This window comes from Mobula hypostoma, chromosome 18, assembly GCF_963921235.1.
Source record: "Mobula hypostoma chromosome 18, sMobHyp1.1, whole genome shotgun sequence".
NCBI lineage: Eukaryota > Metazoa > Chordata > Chondrichthyes > Myliobatiformes > Myliobatidae > Mobula > Mobula hypostoma.
In genome coordinates, this window is record NC_086114.1 from 43,773,596 (window position 1) to 43,800,419 (window position 26,824).

At 40.3% G+C, this 26,824-nt stretch overlaps 1 protein-coding gene across 4 annotated transcripts in view; it reads left to right on the forward strand.

Moving 5' to 3' along the window:
- The first annotated feature begins 21,218 nt into the window (after nucleotides 1-21,218).
- Nucleotides 21,219-26,824, forward strand: part of LOC134358513 (CUGBP Elav-like family member 4) — a 910,327-nt gene continuing 904,721 nt past the window's right edge. For all 4 annotated transcript variants that reach the window (XM_063070814.1, XM_063070815.1, XM_063070817.1 and 1 more), the window contains exons 1-2: nucleotides 21,219-21,515; nucleotides 23,571-23,653. In XM_063070814.1, the coding sequence (XP_062926884.1) occupies nucleotides 21,275-21,515; nucleotides 23,571-23,653 (324 nt within the window). In that variant the 5' untranslated portion in view covers nucleotides 21,219-21,274. The remainder of the gene's footprint in view (nucleotides 21,516-23,570; nucleotides 23,654-26,824) is intronic.

The window sequence follows — 26,824 nt, forward strand, 5'->3', positions numbered from 1 at the left end:
AAAAGGGGGTTGAAGAGCACCTTTTTCACATAGAAAGTAGTAGGTACAGTGATCAAGCTGCCAAAGGAAGGTGTAGAGATGAGTACAAATACAACATTTAAAAGTTATTTAGATGGATGCATGGATAGAAAAGGTTAGAGGGATATACCTAAAGACTAAAAGACTTATATAGAGTGGACACAGGTAGAATGTTTCCATTAGTTGGAGAGACTGGGATCCAAGGGCACAGCCTTAAAATAAAAGAATGTTCCATCAGAAGAAACATGAAGAGGAATTTCTTCAGCAAGATGATGGCGAATCAGTGAAATCTGTTTCCACAGAGAGCTGTGGAGGCCAAATTATTTCATATATTTAAAACAAAGATTGATAGGGATGGTGCAAAGGCAAAAGAATGGGATTGAGAAACAGATCAGCCCTGGGTAAGTGGTCTATCTCTGGCCCTATATCATATGGTCTTATAGCTAAATGTAAGCAAATGGTTGAGTTGGGCCTAACTCCACGCTGTGCAACTCTACAAACCTATTACAATTGATCTAGCACACATTATACAACTCAACTTCCACAAGAGGAATGTAGCTGATGACAGGTATGTTTCCCACTGCTGGTTGGAGTTATAGACTATCATTTAACCTCATTTCATTGCCAACATATTATCCACTAAAATTTAGGTCACAAGTTAATCAATACTTTTAAACTGCAATTTAATCTACTAAGCATTTAGGTGGTGAGTGTATTAACACATAATGAGAAGTATTAATCAGAACATATTTGCGTATATATCATTGGATAGCAGTGACTATGATTAAAAAATTGGATGTCAGAGAGAAATAAAGCAAATAACATCTTGGTTAGAAGCTGAAACAACAGAGGACTAAATGAGTATTTCATTTGGGAAGGTAGGGTGAATTCCTTTCAAGGTAACTCATGGAAACTCTCTGTTCAAAAAAAAAATTAAGAGTAATGTAGAAACACAGGTGATTATATGAAAGGCTATTGCGTATAATGACCTGGATTAGCTCCTTGAAAGTACCATGTTTTACATGATATACAAAGAGTGGCCACTAAGTGTATATTCTGGGTCTTCTGCTATTGTAGTGCATTACTTCAAGTTTCAATGCATTATGCATTCAGAGATGCTTTTCTGCACATCACTGTTGTAACATGTGGTTATTTGAATACCAATCATGTGACAGCAACTCAATGCATAAAAGCATGCAGACCTTGTCAAAAGATTCAATTGATGTTCAGACCAAATATCAGAATGGGGAAGAAATATGATCTAAGTGACTTTGACTGTGGAGTGATTGTTGGTGCCAGACAGTGTGGTTTGAGTACCTCAGAAAGTGCTGATGTCCTGGGACTATCACGCACAACACTCTCTAGAGCTGTCAGAGAATGTGGGAAAAAAAAACAAAAGACATTTAGCGAGGGGCAGTTCTCTGGGCAAAAATGTCTTGTTACTGAGAGATCAAAGGAGAATGGTCACACTGGTTCAAGCTGATGGAAAGGCAACAGTAACTCAAATAACCACATGTTGCAACAGTGGTGTGTGGCAGAGCATCTCTGAATGGACAGCACATTGAATCTTTAAGTAGATGGGTTACAGCAGCAGAAGACTACAAACATAGACACACTGGCCATTTTTTTAGACACAGGAGGTACCTAGTAAATTGGCCACTAATAGTATAGAATGTGTTTTATTTACTGTAACCTACCCTTCTAAATATGGTCACGTTTAACTACAAGCACACTCTAATTGTTCCCCTACCTGGTTATCTATAATCACGTTTACTCAACTGTTTTCTGATCCAAAAAGACCCATAAAGAGACAGGTCATTAAGTTAATTAGCTATTTCCATCATAGGCATACTTGTGTCTCTAAATTGTACAGGACAGATTTGATGCATAATATTTATCACTCCTAAAGCTTTCTCAATTTATAGTCGTGTTTGATAGTACAATGAATTTCCATTCCCTATTCTGACATGTCGATCTATGGCCTCCTCTACTGCCATGATGATGCCACTCTCTTGTTGGAGGAGCAAAACCTCATATTCCATTTGGGTAACCATCAGCCTGAAGGCATGAACATCGATTTCTTTAACTTCTGGTAATTTTCCTCCTCCCCATATCTCTTTTTCCATTCCTAACTCTGACTCCCCTCTCACCTCTTCTCTTCTCTTCAACTGCTATCACTTCCCACAAATGCCCTTCCTCCTTTCCTTTCTCCCATGATCCAATTTCCTCTTCTATCAGATTCTTTCTTCTTCAGCCCTTTACCTTTTCCACCTATCACCTCTCGGTTTCCCACTTCATCCTCCCCATCCTCCTCCCCCACCAGTCCACCATCTGCCTCACCTGACCACACCTGTCACCTGACAGACTGTACTCCTTCTCTTCCCTCCACCATTTATTCTGGCTTCCTCCCCCTTCCTTTCCAATCCCGATGAAGGGTGTTGACCCGAAACATCGACTCTTAGTTCTTTCTATAGAGGCTACCTGACCTAATGAGCTCCTCCGGCATTTTGTATGTGTTACTCTGAATTTCCAGCGTCTACAGAATCTCTTGTGTTTACAGCGAATTTATTTTGATTTTGACGCTTAACAAAAACTCAAGCAAGCTATTTGAAGCAAAGTTACAAGAGTAAGGTAGTGAGATTCTGCGAATGATTCTTGCATTCCCGGTAGAGAGATATCTCCCTCTTACAATTTTCTACAGATCTATTTTGCTTTCACATTCTGTCCACTGCATCAACAACAAGATATCTTCACATTTATCCCACCAATTCCCTTTATCACCCGAGAAAATGGTGTGACATCCCCCTTCATTATTTACGGTCTGCGTTATCTGCTCTCAATATGAGTTTGTACCGTAGCTTGTTTTATCTGTCAGCACTTTCAAGTTACATTGATTTAAAAAACATACAACATGGCAAGTAAAGGAATAAAAGGACAAGAAAAGGCTACTTGGCCTTATAAGCTTGCTTCGCCATTCAGTTAGACTCAGGCTGATTAGAATCTAAAATCCATCCACCTTCTTTCTGTGCAATATAATATAATTTATACAGAAATGTCACAGAAATTTGGAGGGGTGACCTTGTAGAAGTGTATAAAATCATGCAGGGCATATACAGGATTAATGAACGCAGTTTTTTTCTCAGGGAAACGGAACTAAAAACTAGAGGGCATCGGTTTAAAGTGAAAGGTAAAAGACTTAAAAAGGACATGAGGGCAATGATACAAGAGCACAGCAGTGAAATTTTGTGAATGGTGGTGTGTATATGAAATAAGCTGCTTGAGGAAGTAGTTGAAGCAGGTATGATTACAACGTTCAAAAGACAAATGGAAAGTTACAAGCAACACACATCAAAGTTGCTGGTGAACGCAGCAGGCCAGGCAGCATCCCTAGGAAGAGGTACCTCTTCCTAGAGATGCTGCCTGGCCTGCTGCGTTCACCAGCAACTTTGATGTGTGTTGTTTGAATTTCCAGCATCTGCAGAATTCCTGTTGTTTGGAAAGTTACAAGGAGTTTTGAAGGATATGGGCCAAGCATGGACAAATGAGATCAGCTTGATGCACACTTTGGTCAGCATGGACAAGTTTGGGCAAAGAGCCTGTTTTCCTGCAATAATACTCTATGACTCTAACCAGACAGATCATTTATAGAGCAAATGTTGGTGAACAGGCAAAACAAGCTCACTAATATCATTCAAGAAATGATATTTGATGTTCCCATTCAGTCTGACTAAATAATGGGTTGACCCTGAACTACCCCAACAGTTCACACAGTTCAATGCATAATAAGTCCTGGAATTGCCAGTGGCATCCACATGCTGCAAAAGAAGAAGAACTTGGGTGTATGTTGGTTCTATATTCTTTGTCAGGTAAATGGTATACAGATTGTTTTGTCCTTTGATTTAAAAAAAATACTTGTCTTTCTATCATTCCTTTCAAGTCATCAAGTCCAACTCTTTGAAATGTAGTTCTAATTTTGGAAACACAGCAGGCAAACTTCAGTCACAGTCTCCCTAAAGAATGGAATAGATAAAGAACAGTTTATTTCTGTATTGAATATCACCCAGGAATATTGGGAACATCCTATAATAAGAAAGATGAAAGATGCTATAGAGATGCATTTAATACAGTGACTTCATTGTTTAAAGGGCTGGAGAGGGTAGATTTGGAGTGCGTTTCCAGGCAGGGATCAGAATCTCAAAATAAAGGGTCAGCTATTCCAGACAGAAGAGAGAAAATTTCTTCACTCAGAGGGCAGTGCATCTCTAGGTTGCTTGCTCAGCTCAGAAGCTCATTTGCTGATGATCTTCTGGACAAAAATTGATAGGATTTAGATATTCCTGGGAATTCAGTGATTTTTTAAATTGGTAATTCGGTTTATTATTATTGCACGCTCCAAAGTACATTGAAAAACTTTGTTTTGCATGCCATTTTCACTTGCATGTACTTCTGGTAAGATGGTGGTGCATTTGGACCAGCAACTTCTACGGGGCCAGCCAAAGATGCTATTGTCTTTTTTAAGCATATTTGTTACAATCAAAAGATCCTGCTGGATGTTAGGAACGTAAAGTTCTGCAGGTCTATCCTATTAATCAGCGAGCTGCTCACTGGCAGAGAAACTGAAGGAGCTGGACTTGGTGTGGATAGTGCTGCTTCCAGTATCAGAGGGGCATCGGTGCACAAAGGCATTGTGCAGTCTAACAGTGAGTGATTGTCTTAGTCTCTTTCTTGTTGATCACAAGATCCTGTTGGATATTGGTAATTTGGAACACTGCAAATCTGATTGACTGCTCAATTGGTGAATGGCAGGGGTGGAGGGCAGGAGAGCTGCGTGACCTTGGTCATAGTGAGGACTAGGCCTCAAACCGCAGTGTCACCTGTTTGCAGCCGTCCAGGAGAGACGTCAGGGTTGATGCACTCTACCAGAGTGCTGGAGGTGGTGTGGTGTGGCGTCCATGATTGTCATCTTGTACTTTGACCACAGAGTAATACTGTTTCATTTGGCTGCATTCATATGTATTCATGTATGGTTGAATAACAATTAAACTTGAACTCGATACAGTAAACTTGCTTACAACAGTGTAATGAGGTAGTACAAGGAAAAGAAATAATGGAATGCAGAATATAGTGTTACAGCTACGGAGAAAGTCCAGTGCAGTCAGACAATATGGTGCAAAACCATAATGAGGTAGATGGTGAGGTCAAGAATCCATCTTATCATAATAAGCAGTTGCTCAATAGCCTTATTGGAGAGAATGTTGGAGAAAATCTGCCCTTGACCCTGATGGTACATACTTTCAGGTTTTGTATCTTCTGGGAGATGGGAGATGTCTGGTGTCGGATGAGTATTTGATAATGTTGGCTGCTTTACCAAGGCAGTAAGAAGTGTAGATGGAGTCCATTGAGAGGAGGCTGGTTTCTGTGATGTGCTAAGTTGTGTTCACAAATGACTGCAGTTTCTTGCGGTCTCAGATGGAGCAGTTGCTATACCAAGGAGAGACACATCCGAATAGGTATTGTTCACCCAGTAAGGCACCAATTGAGCAAGGAAAGCTATCTCATGGTGGAGTAATACCCATTGTGAACAACCTCAGTCAGTGTATCATTGGGACAGTGATATGACATTTTAGGAAGAGGGTATATCTAGGGTTGCATGTCTTTGATGAGGTTGGTTCTTTACCAAGTGTAGAGAGAGTCCTGAACTAAAAGAGGTAATTGAATGGTAGAACACGTACTCCTATTTCTTTTTTATTTATGTTTGTGCTGAGGTACACTCAGTACAGTATGTGGCCGAGAAAAGGCAATAGAGTGCATCAAATTTATACATCCACCTACAGAGGCAGATGGGCCTTGATTTAATGCAATTCCTGTGTGTCCTCTTCTCTACACCTTTACTTTTGTTCTTAAATCTCTGAACGTTAACTCAGAACCTCTGACTAGGAGCTGAGAAAGCTACTTATTGAGCTATAGTTCACAAACTGAGCCACTAAAGTGTTCTTCTCACTAACCTTGATGCATTCACTTTGGCTGTTGGCTACATAAATGAAGGACAAGAAATATGAAGACAAAGTAAGCATTTTGAATTTGCTCTTTCATTCACACCTTCATCAATTTATCTCCACGATATTCCCTGTTTAATATCCTGTTTCTTGCTTCAAGCTGGAATGGTGAGAATGAGATCCTCTTCAATTCCTGTTAAACATTTATGACATTAGTAGGAGGTGACCACTTCCCTTTTGAGAGCGTTCCCTTGAAGCTGTTCCTTGCAATTCACTTGTTCTCCACAGCCAAGGAGAAAAGTGTAATCTCAAAAGAAAGCACCCTTGTGCATATTGCCAAATTACGAACTTTTAATAAATCATTATAGACTAAGTAATAAATAATATATTAAAACTTTAATGGAATTCATATATACACTTGAAAGAACTCCCACCTTCTGTGATTAGATTATTTCACACTGTATGTAAATGAACTGTTACAAGGGATGGTAGACTGTACTTGCTCTCAGTTTTATTTTATATTTATTGCATTTATAAAAATCCAATTCTCTTGACTTCATACTGTTTTATTAATATTTATTTTGCTCTTGATTTAAGTCTTTTTTTCCCATTGTTAAGTTTCTATTTTCCTACTCTGAGCTGAATGTTCCTCCATATTATTCCCTTTAATGGTGACTGGGGCTTAAAATAAAACATGCATTGTATCAGCTTTAAGTTAATTGTGGGACTTCTGCATCTTTCCAAGCAGGAAGATCCACACTTATGCATTGATTAGTTGATTAGAATTAATTCAAAATAAGGATTGGGTAAAAGGTTCTAATCTCTGGAGCTTCTGTGTAGATTAACATGTTGTAAATCATACAGCAAAGAAACATGAGGAAGTAGGGGTATGAGTGCAATACCAGGCCCTTTAAACCTGTCCCACAGTCCGATGTAATCATGCATGATCAAACCCAGGCCAGTTCCCCACAGCTTTTAATTCCTCGATTTTCCAAATATCTGTCTATTTCCACCTTATGGAGCACTTAATCACTCTGGGGCTGTTCTTGTTGGAGATTAGAAGAATGAGAGAATCTCATTGAAACCTACCAAATATTGTGGAGAGGATGCTTCTAATAGTGGGAGAGTCTAATGGGATGGAGAGGGAAAATAAGTCGCTAACATCGAATGGCAGAACAAATTCATGTGTAGAATGACCCAATGCTGCTCGCATGTCGTATGAGCATGGAGCAGTACAGCACAAGAACAGGTTCTACATCCCATAATGCCTGCATTGATGCAGAATTCAATTCAATCTTTTCTGCCTGTATATGATCTATATCACTCCGTTCTCTGCATATTCATGTGCCCATATAACAGCCACTTGAACACCACTTGCGTAACGACTTCCTCCACAACCCCTGGCAGCCATTTTCAGGCACTTACACTCTCTGTGTGGAAAAAAAAAGAACTTGATTCACTCATCTCCTTTAAACCTTCCCCCCTCACCTTAAATGGATATCCTCTAGTATTTATTCTAGGAAAAAGATTCTAACTGTCTACCCACTACATGCCTCTTGTAATTTTTTACACTTTCATCAGGACTCCCCTCAGACTCTCAAATTCCAGAGAAGACAACTCATTCTTGTCCACATTCTCCCAATAGCTCAGAGCCTCCAATCCAGATAATATAGTTCTAATAATTTCATCTCCTTCACCCTCTGGGGCAAAGAATTCCAGAGATCCATTAGTCTTTTGCACACCATGACCATGCTGAATTTGTACTATCCATTCTCATCCCATTTCCCTGCAACTGGTCCACAACCTATTAATCCTGAGTGATTCAAGTGCTCTCTTCATTTTGTCTCTTACCAAAATGCAAAATACTTACAGATAAGTGACCATGACTTCAAATGCAACTTATCATGAGGAATGAACTAACTCATGATTCTCCTAGATAGTCCCAAGATTCTGAACTCAGCTTATAAGAAAATTATAATAAACACCAAGAGTATTTCAAGCTCTAATGAAGATTGTTTAATCATCAACTAATTCAGGTGACTTACCATCAAGTATTAGTCATTTGGGATTCTGATGTTATCGCTTTTATCTCCAATGTATTCTGCTGCTTCTGAAGATTTAAAAAACTACAGCCCCTGCACAGCCTATTAAAGCAAATCTACTTTTTGCTGCATATTCATTTCTAATATCATTGTTAATTGATTTTGCTTTTCCCAAATTTGAATCTTTGGAGGAATGGGATCTTTCACTTCCAAAGCAAAATGCTGCAGATGCAGGCAGTCTGAAATTTAAAAGAAAAACAAAATGCTCCATCATTACGTTATTGGAGATGTGTTCTTCCAAGAGATTCCAATGATTTTTGGGAGGCTTTGTAGGAGGAAGTTGCTTGATATGCAGAAACCTTTCAATGTTGATGTCAGCCAGTACACTGCACAACGGACATCAGGATTGAAGAATTCACGGAAAAATCTTTCACAAGATGGTTTTTAGTCCTTTCAGAGTCTCACTCCTCCCTATTTCTTTGATCTCCTGCAGTCAAATAACAAAGATAGAAATAAAGAGGACTAGGAGCAGGAGCAGATTATTTGTCCCTTCATGACTGCTTCATGATTCAATGTAATTATAGCAAATCTTCCAACTCAACATCCTGCTTTCTCCCCATACCCCGTGATGCTTTTAATGTCTAGTAATCTATCTCTTAAATATACTCAGCAGTTTGGCTTCTATGGTAGTGAGTTCCACACATTCACTACTCTAAGTGAAGAGATCTATCTTCATTTCAGTCCTAAATATTTCACTTCATATTCATTGTACCCAGGCTCTTGAATGTTCCTTACAAACCACCACTTCCAGCTGAGAAAGTATCCTCCCCACATCCAGCCTATTGAACTATTTCAGAATTTTGTGTGCTTCAATGAGTTGTCATTCTTCTAAAGTTGCCTGAATACAGGCCCAGTCAGTCCAATCTCTCTGTTGTAAGGATCCGTCTTGTGAATTTTTGTTGCACTCCCTCAGTGGTAATTATATTACTCCTTAGGTAAGTAGACCAAATACTCCATTTGTTGTCTCATTAAGGCCCGGTGAATTTGTAGAAACACATCCTTGTTCTTCTCAAAGCAACCTGCAATGAAGTTCAGCACATTGTTTATCTGCTTAATTGCTTGCCTCACCCGCATATTTCCTTTCAGTCACAGAAGCTCAAGGACACACAAATCCCTTTGTATATCAACATCACCCAATCTCACCATTTAAATAATGTTCTGCCTTTCTGTCTTTCTATCCAAGTGATTAACTTCCCATTAATCCTTGTTATACTGCATCTACCATATATTGGATCACTCATTTGACTTGTCTAAATTGCCTTAAAGTCTCTTTGCATCCACCTTTGGAATCTAACTCATTTCATGTTGGTGTAAAATGTAATATTTTGTTTCCTCATCCAGATCATTGCTATATATACTCAGCAACACACATAAAAGTTGCTGGTGAACGCAGCAGGCCAGGCAGCATCTCTAGGAAAAAGTACAGTTGACGTTTCGGGCCGAGACCCTTTGTCAGGACTAACTGAAAGAAGAGCTAGTAAGAGATTTGAAAGTGGGAGCCGGAGGGGGAGATCCAAAATGATAGGAGAAGACAGGAGGGGAAGGGATGGAGCCAAGAGCTGGACAGGTGATTGGCAAAAGGGATATGAGAGGATCATGGGATAGGAGGCCGAGGGAGAAAGAAAAGGGGGAGGGGGGGAAACAGAGGATGGGCAAGGAGTATAGCGAGGGGGACAGAGGGAGAAAAAGGAGAGAGAGAAAAAGAATGTGTGTATATAAATAAATAATGGATGGGGTATGAGGGGGAGGTGGGGCATTAGCGGAAGTTAGAGAAGTCAATGTTCATGCCATCAGGTTGGAGGCTACCCAGACGGAATATCAGGTGTTGTTCCTCCAACCTGATTGTGGCTTCATCTTGACAGTAGAGGAGTATATATACTCAGTAGCTACTTTATTAAGTACTCCTGTACACCTTATGCAAATATTTAATCATCCAATCATGTGGCAGCAACTCAATGCATTCAGACATGGTCAAGAGCTTCAGTTGTTGTTTGGATCAAACATCAGAATGAGGAAGAAATGTGATCTAAGTGACTTTAACCGTGGAATGATTACTGGTGCCGGGCTGAGTGATTTGAGTATCTCAGAAACTGCGGATCTCCTTTTTCACACTTAACAACCCCTAGACTTAACAGAGAATGGTGAAAAAAAACAAAACTGACACCCACTGAGCAGCAGTTATGTGGACGAAAGAGCCTTGTAAATGAGAGAGATCAGAGGAGAATGACCAGACTGGTTCCAGCTGATAGGCAGGCAATAATAACTCAATAACCATGCGTTACCACAGTGGTGTGCAGAGGAGCATCTCCGAAAACAAAGCATGTTGAACATTGAAGTGGATGGGCTACAGCAACAGAAGATCATGAACATACCCTCAGAGGCCACTCTGTTAGGTAAAGGAGGTATCTAATGAAGTGGCCACTGAGTGTATTGTGAATTGCTGTCATCTAAGCACTGATCCCTGCAGATAAAATTAGTTGCCACCTGCTGCCATGGAAAAGACCCACTCAAGCCTCCTGTCAATTGCCTTTATATCAAGCAATTTTCATTCCACACATTCTCACACATCCATGTCTTGCTCTAATTACCCTTTACGTTCCCCTGATCAGTTAATATTAAATTACCAATAACCAATCTTATTGCAAACTTTGTATTGAGACAAAATTGTGACTCAACCTATAAGCCTTATCTCTCCTTACACCACAAATTTCCATTCATCAAATCACATCCACACCAAGATAACCTTTTTGGCTTCTGCAGAACAGGCACCGGGATCTGGAGATAAAGAATTAGAATCATTTTCTACACTTCCAGAAAACAAGACACATTAAATCAAAGAAAAATTACATTTATATACTAACTTTCATCCTCTCAGTCATCCTTATTCACATGTAGAAACCAGGAATGCTAATGACCAGCTTAAGCAAACAGCTGTTACTTAAGGGTTGATTATTGGCTGAAATTCCAAAGAGAACTACCCTGCCCTTCTCCAATAGTCCCTTGGGATCTTTTGCATTCAAGTGAGTGGGAAACTTCAGCATGAAGACACAGAAGACTGAAGATACTGACATCTGGAGCAATGTAACAATCTGCTGAAGAAGCTCCACACTCAAAGTGCTCGAAGAACTCAGCAAGTTAGAGCAGATCTTGGAGGAGAATGAACAGTCTGGGACCCTTCATCAGAACAGGAATGGAAGTGGGATAGAAGCCAGAATAAGAAGGTAGAGTGGGGTGGGGGAGAGGAATGTAAACTGGCAAGTGATAGGTGAAAATCAGATGAGGGGGAAGGTGGATATGTGAAGCTGGGAGGTGATAGGTGAAAGACTTATAGGGCTGAAGAAGAAAGAATCTGATGGGAGTGGACCATGGAAGAAAGGGAAGAAGGTGAGGCAACAAAGGGATGTGATGAGAAGAGAAAAGGTGATAGGGTAACCAGAATGGGGAATGGATAAGGAGAGAAGGTGAAGGGGGGAGTAATTACTGGAAGTTAAAGAAATTGATGTTCATGTCATCAGATTAGAGGCTCACCAGACAGAATATGAAGAGTTGCTCCTCAGTCCTCAGTGTGACTTTACCGTGGCAATAGAGGAGGCCATGGATTGACATGTCGAATTGTTATGGGTGGCCATGGGAATTCCTGCATTTTGTAGCAGATAGAGTGAAAACCTCAGTAGGTCAGGCAGCATCTGTGGAGGAAAGTGTGTAGTTGATATTTCAGATCAAATTCCTTCAGATGGATGTTGACTGTCCATTTTCTTTGCCAGATGCTGCCCAACCCATTGACTTCCAGCACTTTGTAATGTTACTTCAGGTTCAACATAACATCCTGAAGTCCAACATTTTACAGTCCAGCACACCAACACACGCACATCAATGCATGCACATCAACACACGCACACCAACACATGCACACACCACACACACACAGTGGTTTACATATGGAACTCATTGCCAAAACTGGTAGAATCTGACACAATTATCATATTTAAGACACATTTACATCTCCCTTTGCTCAGTACATAATTGAAGAACCTCTCACAGCTATTACGGTCTTTTTGGATATGTCTCTATTGGCTTTATACAACATGATGGAGCAAGATTGGTGCATTGCTCCTTGCAAAGTTGCTCAAGCTGTGACAGATTTGTTGGGGAGTAGTGGTGGACAATAGTCTTGAGGTCTTGCCAGAGACATTTGATTGGGTTAAGATCAAGACTCAAGGAATCAATTTTTTTTCATTTGAAGCCACTCCATGTTTGCTTTGGCAGCGTGCCTTGTGTCATTGTCCTACTGAAAGGTGAACTTCCCCCACAGTTTAAGCTTTCTGGCAGAGGCTAGCAAGTTCCAGGGTCCAGGATCTCTAAGTATTTAGTAACATTCATCGTCCCATCAATCCTGACCAGATTTCCAGTCCCTGCTGCTGAAAAGCATCCCCATATAATGATGTTACCTCCACCATACTTTACAGTAGGAATAGTCTTACCTGAATGATGCACAGTATTGGCTTTATGCTACACGTACTGCTTAGTGTAGAAGCCAAAAAGTTCTACTTTACCTCATCCGACTACAGGACCTTCTTCAATATCTTTACAGTATCTTCTCAGTAATGCTTTGCAAAGTATTTATGGGCAAGAATATGCTTTCTTTTTAAGCCAGGGCTTCCTCCTTACCACTCTTCTATAAATACCCTTTTGTGCAAGGCCTTAGAGAATATGGAGCCATGAGCTTCATCTCCAGTTGCAGCCACTGACTTCTGCAGTTCACTCAGAGTGATTGTTGGTGTCACAGTCTCCTCTCTTTCAAGTGCATTCTTCTCCAGTGACAAAGTTTAGAGAGGTGACCTGACCTAGTGTGACTGTAGTCTCATATTTTTTCCACTTTTTCACAATTGACTGCACTGAACTACGAGGTACGTTCAGTATCTTTGAAGCAATCTTGTACACTTACCCAGGTATGTGCTTCTCTATTATCATTTTCCTGACTTGTTTTAAATGTTCTTTTGTCTTCATTTTGGTTTGAAAAATTACCATACTATTGGACCTTACAGAGAGGGGGTATTTATCCAGGTGATTCTCCAAATTTCTACATCAACAAATTGGGTGAATTGGTGCAGTAATATGCAGTATTGCACCTAAGGAAAGTTAGTGTTGTAATCACAAAGGAGATGAATACTTCTTCAGGCTCACAATTTTGGTTTTTAATTTTTAGAAAATTGTCATGTTTTGGAATTTTTCTTTTGATTTGATATAATGCTCAATGTTTTGTAGATGAGCTCAAAAATCCTACTTCAATATATTTTAAATTTAGAAAATTAGACAGTAAAATGTGAAAATAGTTGTGAGGGTTGAATACTTTTTCAAGCACTTTAGATAAAACCTTCTATAGGCAAGATATACAACATAATGTTATCGACCTAATGGGAGCAAATGGGATTAGTGCAGATAAACATGGATGTGATGGGCCAGACCTTTGGTGTTGTATGGCAATTTCTCTTCTGTGACTGCTCCCCATAGCCTCACGTCTTTCAAACACCAAGACACAAGAGATCCTAAAGACGTTGGGAATTTTGGGCATCACACACAAAATAGGAGGAATTCAGCATCTGTGGTGGAGAATAAACAGCCAATGTTACAGGTGTCAAGTATGCATACCCACATTTTTCTTGTACAGCATCTGGAAAGGAACTTGAACCCATAAACTCTGACCCAGAGAGGTAGGCATGGATAACAGGGAGTGGCAGGGTCAACATGTCAAGGCCGGATAAACTTGGTATCCCCTTTGTGTTTTCTGCTATGAGCTCTTTACTTTAACGTCCTGGCTGATTTATAGTGGGGCTTTTAGGGGGTATCATATGCCGTACCTTAGAACTGTGCCAATTATACTTGCAATTCCCACACACGGGCCTGTAACTGGATGTTCAGCCTAAATTTTTCATGTGTCTAAAGTACATGAGCAACGGAGTGCTATTGCTTTGAAGGAGAGAGAGCTTATTATTTATAAATTGCTGTCAATGGTCTCTAAGACCACACAGCCCTCAGTGCTGCTTGCAAGTGTGGACCTGGTATCAGTAATGCTACTTCAGAAAATCAGATTGTCAAAAGTGCCTTAAGAATTAAAATGCAGTTGGTGGAATTTTCTCTTTTGAAAAGATTAATCAGCAGGCACATCACTAACCTTTCACCCTGAGGACTGCTCCACATCTAATCCTGACTGAAGGAATGAAAGTCTCTTTCTCTCTATCACTTTGTTTTTCTCTGTGCCATGCACTGTTCCTGTTTAAATATCACTGTCTCTTTTTTTACTGTACTTGCCTTCTCTGTCTGGCATTTTCTCCCTTTCACTATATCTGCAATACTATCTCCCTCTCTCTCATTCAATATTTCTTTACTTTTTTATTATGCTGTTTCACCCTGTCATACTCTTTTTGTCTGTGACGTGCTCTCTCCATCACCGTATCATGCTTTCTCCTCATGTCATCTCCTCTCACTCTTTGTTTTTGTATGATGCTCTCATGTTTCATCACTTTCTCTCTATCCATACTGCTGTCTCCAAAATTATCATGCTCTCTTTCTGTCTCTCATGTTATCTCTCTCTCTCTTTGCATCTGATATGCTCTCTCCCTACCTACCCCCTCCCCTGCATTGCTTTGTCATGCACTCTCTCTCACTCTTAGACCCTCTCTGTCCCTGTATTTCCCTTTGCTGTGTTCTGGCATGCAATTTGAATTCTTCATCAGGCACCCTGTCTGTCCGTGGTGTGTGTTTGTCTCTCTCTCTCTCTCTCTTTTTCTACGTTTGGTACTTTTCCTCATTCCTTCTCCCTTGCACCTTCCTCCTTTCCCCTTTGTATTTCTCTCTCTCTCTCTCTCTCTCTCTCACACACACACACATACAATCTCCCCCCCCACAACACACACACATACACACACTCATGCATTTTCTCTCTCCTCTCTCTCTATCTATCTATCTTTATTTCTCTCCTTTCCTGACACTCTCCACAGACTCCAGGGGAAATAACTTCAGACAGCCTTGACCTGCTTCCTAATGGGCATGAGTCCATGGTGCACAGCTGTGTATAATTTGGCACTAATTGGCACTTAATTGGCAATCTCTCTCCGTGAGGCCTCAAGGATGGCTGGTGCGTGAAATGGAAATGTCACTCTCTTGCAGTGGGGGTGCTTTTCTGAGCTTCTGAAGCCCATAAATATCCGAATTCAGCTGGCAAGGGCTGCCGTTGCATCAAGAAGGAGGATGCTTGTGTGGGTGGACGGGGATGAGTGAGATTAATGTGAGGTCCAGCTGCTAGAGCTTGGAATGTCCTTTGTTCCATCACAACTTGTTTCCTAAATTGCCATATGGCTGGGTGTCCCACTGTCACCTTATCTGGTACTTCTTATAGGCTTTGAAACATTCATGTTTTGGCTTGGTTTTATAACTCGGGTTTATCCAGGTTATATATTGCAAACATGTGCAAGCAATTTGACTGTAGACTTGGAATTGATCTGGGATCATTTCTGGAGAGTTGCTGATTCTCTCTCCTCCATCCCCTTTCCACTCTCAAGCCTTGGTTACGAGATATCCTGGCCACCTTCTGTACCCAGCCAGGGAGATGCTTGTCCAATATCATTTCTGGAAAGCATCGATAGACTTTTAGGAAGATTTACAGCACATTATAGACAGTGAAAGAGATATAATTATCAATGTTTCCCTCAGCAAGATCCCATCAATTGCAATGGAATGATGTGCATATGATTTAGTTACCAACATTAAACCAGGAGCTCTTTAACTTTTCTTCCCAACATTGCCAAGCAATCAGTCAATCCCATCCAAGAGGGCCAATGCGGGCTTGGTGTAACAACAAACTACAGTTGTAACAGTGTAGAACATCCTCAGCACTCACACAGTTGAAGTCAGGAGATTTAGAATGAAAGCATTACTATGCGGGTACTTATCCAATATAGCATCTAGGGTGTCCTGCTAATATTGCAAAACTGTGCAAGGCTGAAATTTAAATTATTTTCCGTCTCATATGCATTTTCTTTGTGGTAATGTTTTGTTTTGCTTACCAGTTGACACAACAATATTTTTCTTCACTTTGGGATAAATATTAAACTGGTGCAGCCATGCATAAGGGATTATCCAACATTATTAATGAAGAACATGGAGTGGGAGTAGGATGGACCAACAGGGAGGATTATACCTCCCCAGTCTGATGTTGCGCTTCTCGTTATGTCTACACACATTTTCCAGCAGAGGTCACTGGCTACCAGCACAGAGCAGGAACCCAGGTAGATTGCATTTGCAAACACACCCATCCCCTACAATTAGTCCCATCCCCAATTATAGATCAATCCTACGCATGTTCTAACTCTGACCTGCATCATGACACACTTAACTTTGCCAGTGAATGAGCTGCAGGGCCCACAAGTTGAAGTCAACTGTACTTTTTCTCCTCCCTACTTCTTACAAGCTCTTTGATTCTGATTGTGATTATGATTAAGAAGATTTGGTACGTCATTAAAGACTGTAGCACATTTCTATAGATGTAAGGTAGAGAGCATTCTGATTGGTTGTATCATGGCTTGGTAAAGAGCCTCCAATTCACAAGATTGCAAGAGTTTGGAGAGTATTGTAGACTCAACTAGTTCCATCATGGGCATTGTCTATCAAGGATATTTTCAAGAGGTAGTGCCTCAAGAAGGTGACATCAATCATTAACTACCCTGACCATTCAAGACGCGCCCTCTTCTCATTACTACCAGCAGGACCCTTTAGACCCACACTCAATGTTCTTAGAAATAGCTTCTTCCCCTCTACCATCAGATCTCTGAATGGCCCATGAACCTATGAAAACTAAGTCACTATTCTACTTTTACACTATTTATTTATTTACTATAACTTAGAGTAATTTTACTGCCTTGTACTGTACAGTTGCCACAAAATTCACAACATGTAGCAGTGATAATAAACCTAATTCTGATTCTGGTACTGATTCTTTCACTAGGCATTGGAAAAATCATGGGTAAAATAGCCAGGTGGCCTCCTTCAGTGCTTTTAGATTCTACATTTCTACACGTCTCAGTTGCTTCATCACTATTCTGCTCAGTGACATGGCTAGAAGAGAGTCACCGCTCCGCACCTCAGCTGATCTGGATTCGACCCCAGCCGATGATCCTGTTTGTATGGACTTTGTTGGTAGCATATTAGTCTACGTCAAGCACTCCAGTTTCTGCCCGTGCCTCAGGGATGCATTTTGGAAGATAAATCAGCTGCTGCAAATTATCCCTAATCTATTTGTAAATTGTTTTCCTTGAAAGAGAATGATGGGAATGTGGGGAGAATGGGTTAAAACAAAACTTATTGGGGAATGGGATTGATCAGTAAACTGGCCAGATATTGAGGATATCTTCATTCTACCATCAGCTGCTCTTCAGATCCTACACACAGATGGTTACATCTGAGTGGTGTCTCTTATTTTCAAGATTCATTTTTGCCTGTCGAAGATGCTGAGGGTTCCATTCGAGACCTTGGGGACCTTGCACCAGTAGACCTTCTCAGGTTCGGTCTTAGTTCCTAAGGATCTGTACACCGTAGTTTCACTCCAAGGCTGAGGAAAATGGACTGATAGTGTATGGCGCGAATGAGAGAAAGAGCAGCAATCATACTAACATTCTGAGAGCCATTAAATAAAAGTTTATTTCCTCGGGTTGCAGAATGTAGAACCAGACAGACTGTCATGATGAAGTTTTGATTATTTCAAACTGAGATCTGTTACCTTACTCTGAGGCCTTTGGAATTCTCTGTCTCCAAGGACAGTAGATACTCATAAATTGTATATATTTCACACTAAAATCAAAGGGATCACAGATACTCTGAGGCAGGGGATAGGAAAGTGGAGTTAAAGCATGGGTGACACAGTAGGGCAATTGCCTTACAACAGCAGAAGCTCAGGTTCAATCTCAACCTCCAGTGCTGTCCGTGTGAGTTTGTACATTCTCCTTGTGACCATGTGGGTTTCCTCTAGGTGTTCCACTTTCTTCCCACATCCCAAAGACGTGTAGATGAGTAAATTAATTGGCCACTGCAGATGATCCCTGATGTGTAGGTATGCATGAAATCTGAGGAAAATCAATGAGAATAGAAAAGTGGGATAAATGTAAGATTATTGTAAATGGAAGGCTAATAGTCAGAATGAACCTGGCTGGCACTAAGACTATACTCCGTTATAAGGCGGGCCCATGTTGATTCCAAGAGAAACATAACACTGAAATAAAACCTGAAAATGCTGAAAATACTCAGGATCAGAATTAGAATCAGAATCACATTTATTATCACCAACAAATGTCAAAAAAATTGTTGTTTTGTGGCAGCAGGACAGTGAACTATGTAAAATATACTGTAAGTTACATTATGAAATATACACTTAGTGATCACCTTTAGGTACACCAGCACACCTGCTCATTGATGCAAATATCTAATCAGCCAGTCGTGTGTAGTAAGTCAGTACATAAAAGCATGCAGATATAGTCAAGAGGTTGTCGACCAGACCAAACATCAGAACGGGAAAGAAGTGTGATCTGAGTGACTTTGACTGTCAAAAAGATTGTTGGTGCCAGGTGGGATGGTTTGGGTATCTGAGAAGCTGCTGATCTGCTGGGATCATCACACACAACAGTCTCTAAAGCTTACAAAGAATGGTGTGATAGACGAAACAAAACATACAGTGTTCAGCAGTTCTGTGGGTGAAGATACCCTGTTAATGAGAGAGGTCAGAGGAAAATGGCTAGACTGGTTCACGCTGACATGAAGATGATAGTGACTCAAATAACTACGTGTGACAACAGTGGAATGCAGGTGGGCATCCCTGAATGCACAACTTATCGGGCCTTGAAGTGATGGGCTACAGCAGCAGAAGACGATGAATGTACACTCAGTGGTGACTTTATTAGGTACTTCATGGGGAAGAAGCCATTCCTAAAACATTGAGTGATTATCTTTGGGCTCCTATACATCCTTTCTGATAGCAGTAATGAGCAGAGGGCATGTCCTTAGTGATGGGAATTGTTTAATGAGAAATGCCATCTTTTTCAGTCATTGTCTTTTGAAGATGTTTCAGCAGGTTGGGCATTATTCATTGAAAGAAAAAACAAGAGTTGGCAACGAATATCTGAAATGGAGCTGTTTCACTCTCCGCATGTGCTGCTTGACCTGCTGAGTATTCCCAGTATTTTTAGGCAATTTCAGTTTTATTTTGATTTTCTTCAAAATGTGTAGATGTGAAGTGGGTGCTGGAGTGGAAAGGTCAAAAATAGGTGCTTTTTGTGAAGTATTGGAAGGGAGAAACAACAGAAATGGCATGAAGTCATTTGTACTAGCTGCCATATGAGGTGGTTACTCTGTGTAGATTCAAGAATCCTGCAATGAGGTTTGAAAAGAACAAGCAAAGTTATTGCTGGTATCCACATGTATAATCTCAACATTTATGCTTCTACTTTTAATTTATCCTAAAGCCTTAACAAACTTAAAAAACCTTGACAGATTGATGGTGGAAATAAGAAAGTGATAGAGAAGGAAAAATGAAATTGAATTAAATCTAGTGATGGTAGTTATTTTCCCCAGTTACTGTTGTGTTCCTTTAGGTAGACGATCGCAATGGAATGGATGTGAATGTTTGCACCATCCTTTGACACTTTAAGCAAGTTCATCAGAACAGTGTACAAATAATCTGTAAATTACTACTGATGGAATGCACTGTATCTGGGTGCCATCAAAGCTTATACTACACAAAAAGGCTTTTTGGTGCATTTTTACCTAAAACTAAAACAAGAAGTCTGCATGCCTTGCTCTGTTGACAATGCGGTAGAACTTTATCTGACTGCTTTAATAAAGAGAAGTTCATGAGTCCAGATGGGAATGTGCTTTGCTGCAAGGTCAGTCTCAGAACTAAGAACAATCCCATCGTCCAATTGACTTTTCCTTGGATGCAGTTACTTCACCCTAACCAAGTTCACTGTTTGGAAGCATCTACACAGAGCTTGTTATGATGTTCAACTCCTAGTAAGGACTCATTTATTCGGCAGTGTTTGCTTTATAACCGAATGAAGCCTCTTCTTCCATTAAAAGGAGTCCACTGTATTTTCTTATTACATCAAGCTTGATTTGTGATGTTAGAAATGACAAAAGACATTCTGCCTTTGTTGTTAACAAGCAAAAGCATTCCCCTCATTTAAAAATGATAAAACCTTCTTCAGCAGTTGTGGATTATGGATAACTTGCCTCATTATATTTTATTACCAAATGTGTGTCACTCCCCACTCCTCCCTGACAGTGTCTCTATCAGTTTCTCTCTGTCATTATCACTCTCCATCTCTCTGTCCTGCACTCTCTCTGATCTACTGTGCATGTTCTCCCAGCTATTCCCTCCAATTCTGTCCCATTCTATTCTCTCTCTCTCTGTCTCTGACTTCCTGTCTCCCTTTCTCTCTCTCTCTCTCTCTCTCTCACACACACACATACACACACACACACACACACACACACACACACACATACACACACACACACTCACTCACTCACTCACTCTCACACTCCCCCCCCCCATCTGTCTATCTCTTTACCGGTCTCTGTCTTCTGACAGGTATCCTCAATTGCTGAACAGTCTAGTGTAGACTCTATATCTGGCCAAGGATGGAGGATAGTTTGCCTGGGCAGAGAGTAGCAATAGGAGTATTTCAAACAAGATGAAAACTTGTCAGTCAATACTTGAAGGGTGGCAAAAAGATCCAGCAAATATTGGGTTAAGGAAAAGCTGGCTTGCTCCTGTGTGTGTGTGTGTGTATATGTGTGTGTGTGTGTGTGTGTGTGTGTGTGTGTGTGTGTGTGTGTGTGTGTGTGTGTGTTGTTTAATCTCCCTCTTTTCCCCACCACAGATTGAATTGAAGGGGTGTGTGTGTGTGTGGCGGGGCAGGGTTAACGTGGCTTTGAGGCTGTGTGTAGATCCGGCAACATTTACTCAGCACCAAGCAGGCAACCCTGACGTCAGGACTTACAGACTCCTAGTTAAAGAGGGCTGACGTGGGCGACCAGAGAGAGAGAGAGAGAGAGAGAGTGAGGGAGAGAGAGATAGACACACACAGACAGAGACAGCGACAGCGCTTGAACATGGCCACTGTAAGCAACGGAGTACAGCTAGACACCAACAACAGTGGCGGCAGCGGGCGAATGAACGGCTTAAGCCACAGTCAGAACACCATCCCAATGAAAGATCACGACGCCATCAAACTCTTCATCGGCCAGATCCCACGTAACCTGGAAGAGAAGGACCTAAAACCGTTGTTCGAGGAATTTGGCAAGATCTACGAACTGACTGTGCTGAAGGACCGTTTCACTGGTATGCACAAAGGTCTGTGACTCTCAGGTTTAATCCTTTGAGTGTGGATGGTGATAGCAAACCAGCCGGAGCATTGTGTGTGTGCGTGTATGTATATATGCAGGCAAAGGGTGGATGTTTATGATTTCCTCTTATCCTTTCCATCCCTGAGGCAAATCAACCAGTCGGTTTTTCTGTTTGCTGGACGTCCCCTTCCCCTTTTCCTCTTCGACCCGTTACTTCCACCGACCCGTCATTAAAGTTTCCTGAATTTCCAGTTGTGTCTTCACTCCCAGCAGCTCGACGGCGGACTCCCTCCCCATCTCAAACAGTTGTGCAGCTGATGGGGAAGGGGTTTGCTGTGTTTCTATCTGAGAAACCACGGTCCCTCCAAAAACACAATTTTAGAAACTGACCAACCTAATCATTTAAAGTTCATCATTTTTTTTTTCACGTGGATTTGGCGCTTTATTTTTTCTCACCTGATTTTTTGCAATAAATTTAAATCTGTAAACTAAATCAGTAAAATAAATCAGATTCTCTATTTAAAAGTGAAGTATGGGGTTAGTTCACCAGGTTACATTAATGTCCCGAATTAAAAGTACATTAGTGTCAATTTCAGTCATTAACCGTGATAAAGTTTCCTGAAATTTACCAACTACAAAATAAATGATTCCCACTAATGCTTCTGATTAACTGCCGCGATTGACGCTACGCTCCAGTCAGTCTGAGTGCACTTTTGATGTCCGATCAAAAGTAGTTTTAATATTTTTTTAAACTTTACATTTTGTTAAGCTAGCTGAAGCAAGATAATACATTCCGATTTGATCCGTGTGTGTTGCTTGTTAAGGATGTGAACTGATTAATCGCGATTTAGCATTGATGAGGTAAATTAGATTGCACCCTCTCCGCAGGTAAATAGCATTCCCCACCAACCTTTTATACATTTCTTAAACTTTGAAATTTTTGGCTTTTTTCCTCCTCTTCCTAATGATTCTTCATAAACATGAGTTATTTATCGAGAGTTGACGATAGGTTGCACTGCATGATAGTTACTGACCACAAAATATGGTCAAATAGTGTAATAATTTACATGCATTGGTTGACCTTAGCGCACAATATCGCCAGTATTAATGGAAATATGTTTCACTCATTACATTGATAAAGCCATTCATACATTGGCTTTTAGAGTGTATCTAAACGTGGCTGTCAATAACTTTATTTTGAACAGTAAGCAACGGACATTAACGTGCATATATTTATAGTTAAATCTCATTGACAAATAATTGCTTTGTTGTTGATCTGCATGCGCTTGAAGGGGATGTGTTGTTGGATTTTCAACACATATAATAAGCAGCCAACCTATTCACATCTGTTGGAAAACTATGATAATAAGATATGATTGTGCCAATAGTTTTACTTCTAGTTTCAGTGAGTCCTCCATGAATTAACTGCGTGAAGTGTCTGCATATTATTTTCTGCGCTGTTATCAGCAAGTGAGAGCTTGTTACATCTGTCTTTGCAGGAGACCTTTCACTCAAAGCTCGTTGGCATTAATTGTCGCTCGAATATGCTGGTTTTTAGACTAGGATTGCTGCTTCCGCAGTAGGTAATGCAATGATATTAAGGAGTTCACGCCAAGTTAATGTATTGGGAGTAGGAAGATCCTACCACAAATTAGGTCTGTATTTAGGAAGACGTCGTCCTTTGCAACTTGAAGCATCGTCATGGCAAATGTTCTTTTGTGAGATTGACAGTAGGCAGCTAGACTGCTTAGGCTTAAAAGTTTCAATTAATTAGTTAGTCGAATAGGTCAGAACTGAAAACTGCCTGTAACTGAACCTGCTTCATGAGCAGATTTATTTCTGCACTTTGCTTTAAGTGCCTTGGTGACTGAGCCGGAATTTAATTTGGACTGGACGAGCTATTGTTGTTGGGGAGGATAGATAAAATTCGTTGTCCGGGTAAAGCAGACGCTTAATGAACACGAACAGCGAGGCAAATTTTCACAGCCTTATCTCCGGCTCTTAACGCAATGAATGCACTGGCGTCTATAGTAGAGAATAACTTGCTCCTTTTCCAACGTAGGTTGTGCCTTCCTCACGTATTGTGCCAGGGACTCGGCGCTTAAAGCTCAGAGTGCATTACACGAACAGAAGACATTGCCAGGGGTAAGTAGACAAATTTGTTTTTAGACAGTTGAAGATCTGGCCCTTTTCTCCTCGAAACCCTTTCTATGTTTTGGCAGTTGCATTGCCTCGTTGGAACCCCTGAAATCTCCTATTAATATCGGCCGCTGTACCAGTTGCTTCAGAAACGGAACAGGAGGAGGAGAGCTTTATTTCCTCATTTTTCTTCTCCTTCACTATAAAGTAACACGTCAATCTGTCTTGTCAGCTGCTGGATTTGACATTGCAGCAGACAAGATCTCTGCAAGATTTCACGTTGTACAGATGCTTGCTAAATAAATGAATCTATTGCTGAAATGTGGCTTTGCCTGTGACTCTAAGACATTTGGAATTTTGACACAGAATTATGGTTTACAATTTCTTCTGATTTGTATGTGACCAAGGCCAGATATGTGTATCTTTAAGTAGACAGAGGAATGCACCATACCTCCCACCAGTCCTGCCTTGCATGAAGCTTTAAGTTTTATACAGTACTTTCCAATGTTCGGTCTTTCTACCACTTAAGAAAAGTTCAGGATATTTGTATTTCATTGTCACAAAATATGCCTGAATAATTAATGAAGGTGTATAAAATATCATGGTAAACAATAGACTAGAAGAGGTGTATTTCCTTCTGGATAATAGATGCGTGAAAATACTTACTTACCCAACCGTTGCCCAGTTACCATCCCAGTTTAACAACGTCATGTTGTGAAACAAGTTTCAAGACATAAATTCCACACACCACCAACAGTACCAAAGCTAAACATCGACAAAATAATGTTCTGGGGTCGCAAAAATTCTGGGAACAAGCGACTTTTAACCCATCTATAAAGTTTTATTTAAAATACTTTAAGACTTTACTCGTTTGAGAATAAACCAGTTTCCAATCCTGCATGTTTTCTTCTATGTATACGACCTGAGTATGTCACAGTACAGAACAGGAAGCTTGCGTGAACATTGAGAGAAAAGGAATAGCGCTGTAACTGTTGATTTCTTGTTGGACCCCTACATTTAAACGTTGCCAACAAATTAAATGAGTGTTTATCATCTTGAAAGCAATGATAACTATTTGGACGGTCATAGATTGTTTTTGTTGGAGTTTTACACAGCCGGTTTGATTTTCTTTTTCTCCGAGCGACAGTGGACTGCGTTAAATATTGGAAGCATCATACTGCAGTATTTGCATCGTTTTAGTCACAAGATTAAGCTGATAAGGTGAATGTGACGGGCTGTGCTATGAGAGCAGTGGCCTCCCTCTGAAAATCACTACAAACCCCAAGTGAGGCGTTTGTTTGACCGAGGGACATTGTCGAGGGAAACAGTAGCAGTAATAAATGTGGATGATACCTACGTGCCTATCCGGAGAATTATAGGAGTGTGGAAAATCATGTTGTGTTTTTGACTATTCGAGGTGTTGGGGGGGGGGGGGTGATGATAACAGCTGTTTTAAGCATAAATATTTTTTTCTGCTTAATTATAAATGTCATTTGTATTCTTTTTTAATGACAGCAATGACAATGGGGACTTCCTAATCTGCTGTGAGATGATGTTATTAAAGTTGTGGCAGATGTGAAGCGATTGCAACGTTTATATGTAAGAGAACATCTTCTCTTGTATGTGAAATTTGCTCTCTCGCTTAGACCGACAGTCAAATTGATATTTATCTACATTCCTTAATTTCAACGTAGTTAGAAGAGACTTGTGTCATGTGACATTGGTGTCTTTTGCAGTCCTGACATTCCAATCAGAACTCCTATTTGGTTAGGTGCCACGTCCATCATTAGAATTTTTTTTCCGTATTGCGCCTTTTAGCAGAGGAGCTGTCCAGCATTTCAGCCAGGTACCTGTTTTGGAGAATTAAATACATGGTTCATCAGGAGTGGCGTTTAAGGCAAGTGTGAATATACGAGCTTCCACACCCACCCCAATTCAGGCCTATAGGTTCATTGGATTAACAACATATTAAACGATCTATTTTTGAATGTTCTCAACCAAAGCCACCGGGTACAGTTACTCATTACATAAGCTGTCCGTTGTAAACTGCAGCAAGCAAGCAGTCGCACTTGATACAAGGATTGACAGAAGAACCTCTAGTCTTGCACTACCAAGCTGGTGAAATTTTTATTATATAAACACTACATAAGTTTGAGTGCTCTTCAGGGCTTTGACTATCACTGTGAATACTGATACTTCCTGTAAAAAGTTATGAATATTTATTGTTCTGATTATATAAAAATATCATAAAAGCTTGTAAGTCAGTGGTGTGATAGCCAGTATTAAGAAGGGAGTTCTCACTCCCTTCTGACATATTTTGTGATTCTACAATATCAGTGCTTACAATTCCCATACTGACGCTGTGCTTTTTTGGGTTTCTTATATGATGGCATTAAATGTTCTACAAACGGCAATTTCACTTTCATGACTGCTCTACCTTTTAACTACAATCCTGCATTAAAAATGATTGTGGGCATTAAAATTGCACTCATTTGTTTCCCTGCCAAAATTGAATGCCAATGCTGGTGATTTCCTTTCCCTGAGGATGCTAAATTTCATCCTTCACCTGGAGGAGCAATTAATAAAATGTCAAATGGTTACACCTTAAAAAGGGAAATGACCAACTTTCTGAAGTAATTCCTCTCAGAGAGGCACTTCATGGGTTTATTATTGGGGCAAAGATGTACTTTGGCGTAAGATCTTTCCATTTTAAAATTGCCCAGTTTGGGGTTAGCATTGTCAAAGGTTGTTACTTTACCCTGGAAGTGTTAAGATTACATTAATTTTGCCTCTGTTGTTCAGGAACTAATCTTTTTGTTTTACACTAAGTTTAAAATTAGCAATTTAACTCATTGCTTTTGGGTCTCAGTTATTACAGCCACCTTTTTGTGTGAGTGTTGCATTGTTCTGACCTGCAGGGATTCCTTTAAGTGAGATGGGCTGATTTTGAAACAAGGTTCCTTGGTTAAATATAAAACCTCAAAACTTGGTACAGTGTTGATTCTCCTTCATGTTTGGAAATTTTTATTGATGAAGACTCAGTTTGGCTTTTTGTTTCCTAGTTCATTCACTTATGGTGAAGGAACAAGTAAACAAAAGTTAGTTCTTCATAGAAGAGTCTTGGGTCAAAATGCGACACCAAAAATCCCAAATGTTCACATTTTATTTTCGAGTACT